This window comes from Spinacia oleracea, chromosome 6 (assembly GCF_020520425.1).
Source record: "Spinacia oleracea cultivar Varoflay chromosome 6, BTI_SOV_V1, whole genome shotgun sequence".
NCBI classification, from domain to species: Eukaryota; Viridiplantae; Streptophyta; class Magnoliopsida; order Caryophyllales; family Amaranthaceae; genus Spinacia; species Spinacia oleracea.
This window is the reverse complement of record NC_079492.1, coordinates 7,847,801-7,852,974: the sequence shown is the minus strand read 5'-3', so window position 1 is coordinate 7,852,974 and position 5,174 is coordinate 7,847,801. Positions and strand designations below refer to the sequence as shown.

Genomic DNA, 5,174 nt, shown 5'->3' with positions numbered 1-5,174 from the left:
TTTAGTTGAAAAATGGGACCGAAAATGCCTTATTTAGCCTATATATGACCTATAACGACCAAATAGGCCTTAGATTTGAGTAAATACCTTTGAATGTGACTTAGCAAGTTCAAACAAAGCTTATGAAACATGTTTTAAGTTTAAAATCTGCCCCTAGGTGATTTAGTTGAAAAATGGGACCGAAAATGCCTTATTTAGCCTATATATGACCTATATCGACCAAATATGACTTAAATGTGCTTAAATTGCTTAGAATCGGTTTTAGAAACCTTGAATATGCCACATAAAACATGTAAATGGTTTGAAATGACAAGTTTGGTTCCTTAGCTCAAAGTTGGGCGAGAAAATGACATTTTAGGCAATATATGACCTATAACGACCAAATAGGCCTTAGATGTGAGTAACTACGTTTGAATGTGACTTAGCAAGTGAAAACAAAGCTTATGAAACATGTTTTAAGTTTAATATATTTGTTATGCATGGGTGATAATCATTTTAATTCTTGTAGGAAAACTATGAAAAAAATGTTGCTAAATGTGTTGAAAAAGGCATTGCTAAAGATCCCAACCAAATCTACTTTGAGACAGTAGGTGGGAGAAAGAAGGGAAAGATCCCCGGGCTGGGGAGTGGAGACTCTCTATACTTTGCACCATCTAGAAGGGGTGGTAGTTCTTCTAGCTCATACACCCCATCTATTTATTCTCAAATGTCATCTCGATTGGAAGAGACTCAACAACAGTTGACCCAAAAATCCATTGAGCTTGAAACAACAAAAATCAGATGTTAAAGGCTATGGAGGACGATCTACTTTTGAGGCAAAGGGAGAGAGAAGAAAGAGAAGCAGAGCGACTAGAGCACCAAAGGGAGATGGAAAGGGAGAGACAAGAGAGAGAAAGGGAGAGACAAGAAAGAGAAGAACATGCCGCCCAGATGAAAAAGGCAATGGAGTCTTACGAGCGGATGTTCAGTCAATGTACTGTTTTTCCTTTCTCGCAGTCGCAGGACCCTCGAGATCCAACCGACGGCGGGACACCTTTGTGTTAGGTAGTTAGTATTCTTGTATTAGTTTGAACTAGTTATAACTTTTCGTATTAACATGTTTGAACAACATTATGTGTATTATGAATCTTTGTTGTATGAATTTGAACAGGTTTAATATTATAACATTGAGCAGGTTTCATACGATTTAACAGAATTTATATAAATTCGTATATATACAGGCATATATAATATTTACAGGTACATATATAATACAGGTATATATGCGATTTTACAAAATTGGCTGCAAATGATATTTGCATAATTACCGACCGCAAAGGCAGTCACAAATTTAGTGACCGCCACTAAAGCAGTCACTAATTTAGTGACCGCCACCAAGGCAGTCACTAATTTAGTGTCCGCCTAGGCAGTCACTAAATTAGTGACCGCCACCAAAGCAGTCACTAAATTAGTGACCGCTATGGCAGTCACTAATTTAGTGACCGCCACCAAGGCAGTCACTAATTTAGTGACCGCCTAGGCAGTCACTAAATTAGTGACCGCCAAAGCAGTCGCTAATTTAGTGACCGTCTAGGCGGTCGCAAAATTAGCGACTGCCTTAGCGGTCACTAAATTAGCGACTGCTCGGCGGTCATTAATTTAGTGACTGTTTATTGCGGTCGCTAATCCTGTCGGTAAATTTTAGCGACCGCCTTCCAGTTGGAGTTTCCTAAATTACCGTCCAGGTGAAAACTGACCGCTTTTTTGCGACCGTTGGCGGTCGCAAAATCTTTTACCAACCGTTTTTCGCGTTTTACCAACCAATTTTAGCGGTTGGTAATTAATCAATTTCTTGTAAGTGTGGTAGTGCGGGCTGGGAAGGTGCGTCGCCGGAAGGTGGGAGGGGCGTCGCCGGTAGTGGTAGGTTCGTCGCCGGCAGCCCAAATCGCCCAGCAGGTTCGTCGCCTCGAGGTGCTTCGCTGGGTGTGAAGCTTTTTTTTTTATATTTATTTTGAAGTGTAGATCTGAATGAAGTTGGTCACAAATTGTACTCAAATCTCTTTTTTTTTTCCTTTAAAAAATTACCGACCGCTTATATGGTTGGAGATATTAAATAGGCGGTAATTAAAATTTTAAATGAGTTTTGGAAATAGTCGGATTTTTACCAACCGCTCTTTAGTCGGAATACAAGAAAAAGCAGTCGATAAATTACCGACTGCTTTAAAAGCGGTGGGTAAACTTAAAATTTAGCGACCGCTCAATTTTCGGTCGGTAAATTACCGACTGGTTTTTTAACGGTCGCTAATTTTTTTTTTTCTGACTAATTTTTTGGCGGTCGGTAAAAGCAGTTGGTAATCAAGCGCTTTCTTGTAGTTACTCACACCGGTGTTAGTGGAGTATTTTTTTAATTGAATGAGAGAGGGGGTGGGGACAAAATAAGTTTTAGTGGGAAGAGAGAAACAATATAATAATTGTGGGGTTATTCCTAATTTAGAAGTGTAACAACTAATCTGGGACGGACGAAAAAAGAAAGTGTAACAACTAATTATCTGGGACGGAGAGAGTACCATTTTAAAAAAAAATTATTTCGTTAAAAAAAGTACACTTTCTTTTAAAGAAACCAACTGTACCATTTTGTTGGTACCATTACTTTTTTTTTTTTTTTATCCATAATCAATCTAAAAAATAATCATAAAAATATTATTAAAAAAAATAAATTCACAGCAAACAATTTGTTTTTTTTTTTTGTTATGCATTTGCAACTACATAACTATTGCTTTTCAATTTAAACAATGTGATACGTGGTATGACACATCGTACTTGCGATACTAATATTTTATCGTACCACTACAAGAATTTGTATCTTTAATGATAATCTAATAACGACGGGTTAAAAATCCCGTAGCAAAATGCTTTTGCGGCGGGGCTAACAACCAAACAAAGACGGGAACAACCCTCGCAAATGTCTTTTACGATATAATAACGACGAAATTTTTTTTATTAATGACTGCCCCTTTTATGACGGATTCACGACAGAAAATCCCGACATTAATCAACGATTATTGGCGTATTGCGACGGGATTTCCCATCGTTAATGGTACAATATCTTGTAGTGTACGTTGCGACGGTTATCAATTTCGATATAGTCCGTACAATTAAGGAGAAAATAGAACTCAATATTGATCATCCTTATTGACTATGTGTAGCTGCAAATTGTATGAGGAATTTCCTAGGACAGTTGACAATAATGACGTCGAAAATGATCAACAAAGCAGAATTACACAAATCATTCGATCACTGAATTAGTTTCAGAACTACATTGAGGTTGACTTATAAAGGTTGAAAGGTTGAACTTGTGACAAAATAATTTGTGCGGCAACTAATTTTTTAATGACATAAAAGTATATTATTACATTGTAATTTCTGTTTTTTAATTTATAATTTACAAAAAAAGGATATATATATTTTCTATAACCATTACAAAAATCATTTCCTTCTTTTCTTTATGGATTACCTTATTTTAATATTTTCATAGAAAAAATATAACGTTGATAACAATAATAATTTGACGAGTCGCGGTCTATGTGGCTTACCATTCAAAGAGTGACATGTAGGATTGCGACGTTTATCATCGCCCTTACCTGTATGGCTGTATATCGCTTCTTTTGTATTTGAACTACATGTTTATTTAAAAACAGGGTGCACACTGCACAGTGATTACTGTGCACCCTGGTACATAAACCATGTTTCGCCTATATATAAGGTTAACAATCTTAAATTATTTCATCAAAGTTTTCACAAACTAAAAACAAATCCAAATAGCAATAATAATAATAATAATAATAATAATAATAATAATAATACAATGGAAGCATTTATAAGAATGGCCAAATACTGGCTAGTCTATCACCCAAATATTAGCAACTTTGAGTGGAAAAGAGGGATTACTACTGCTTCCTCTATTCACTTCCTCATTTTTACTGATCTTTCTTACATCTTCCTTACCTTGCTATGGAACTACTGGTCATTCCGACCCCTTTCCATACCCCTCCGCCTCATCTCCGCTGTCTACAATCTCTTCTCTTTCTTTCTTGCTGTCCTTATGGTCGTCGGTTGCAGTCTCTCCACTCTATCTCAAATGCCTAACCCAAATTGGATATTCTGTTTCCCAGCAAACCAAACTCCGACTCGTGGCCCTGTCTTCTTTTGGGGCTATGTATTCTACCTGTCTAAGATTCTTGAGTTTACTGATACAATCTTAATCCTTTTAAGCGACACTAAAGCTCGCAGACTGTCGTTTCTCCATGTGTTCCATCATTCAATGGGATTGATCATGTCTTACATTTGGATTGACGCACCACAATCGTTGTTACCTTTAGGAGTCGTCACTAACGCGTCAGTCCACACAGTCATGTATTTGTATTACCTGATGTGTTCGTTTGGGGTTCGACCTTCATGGAAGAAGATGGTCACTGACATTCAGATTACCCAGTTTGTTTGCTGGTTTTTCACATCAGGGATTGCACTGTATCATCACCTAGTAAAATACCCATGCTCTGGCCCCATATATGCTTGGTTGTTTTGCGCCTTTGTTATCATTTCTCTTTTATTTTTGTTTCTTGATTTTTATTGGAAAACCTACAACTATAAACAACAAAAGATGGTCACCAAGGAAGGTCATCATGCCTAAAGCAAGCCACCTCTTGTGTTATGTTATGATCCAGACCTCATGTTCCACAATTTATGTACCACTGGTGTGTTAGTTGAATTTATATAATTTCACATATGAATACAAAAATTATTGAATAAACATGAATATCAAACTATTGACGTTATCCTATATGATAGAATATCATATGCAGTATAGTGGGCGATAGAAGTTTATATGAATTAGGAAACCTACGAAGAGTAGGAGATCTAGTTTGTATTATAAATAGAAACCTACGACTAGTAGGGATCTAATTTGTATTATAAATAGAAACCTACGAAGAGTAGTAGATCTAGTTTGTATTATAAATAGAAACTTACGAAGAGTAAGAAATCTAGTTTGTATTATAAATAGAGGGGTATGCCCACGAATAATGACAACACCCAATACAACAATATATTTTTCACCTTCTCTAATATTTCATCATGATATCAAGAGCAAGTTGAGATCTTAGATTTATCAACAAAAGTTTTCCCTGCCGGTGGGT

General features: G+C 36.5%; 1 protein-coding gene across 1 annotated transcript; it reads left to right on the top strand.

The window, feature by feature from the left end:
• The first annotated feature begins 3,783 nt into the window (after window positions 1–3,783).
• On the top strand, window positions 3,784–4,690 carry LOC110777033 (uncharacterized). Its single transcript, XM_021981626.2, has one exon. The coding sequence runs from the start codon at window positions 3,845–3,847 to the stop codon at window positions 4,667–4,669; it is 825 nt and encodes a 274-aa protein (XP_021837318.2). The 5' UTR covers window positions 3,784–3,844; the 3' UTR covers window positions 4,670–4,690.
• The last annotated feature ends 484 nt before the right edge of the window (window positions 4,691–5,174 follow it).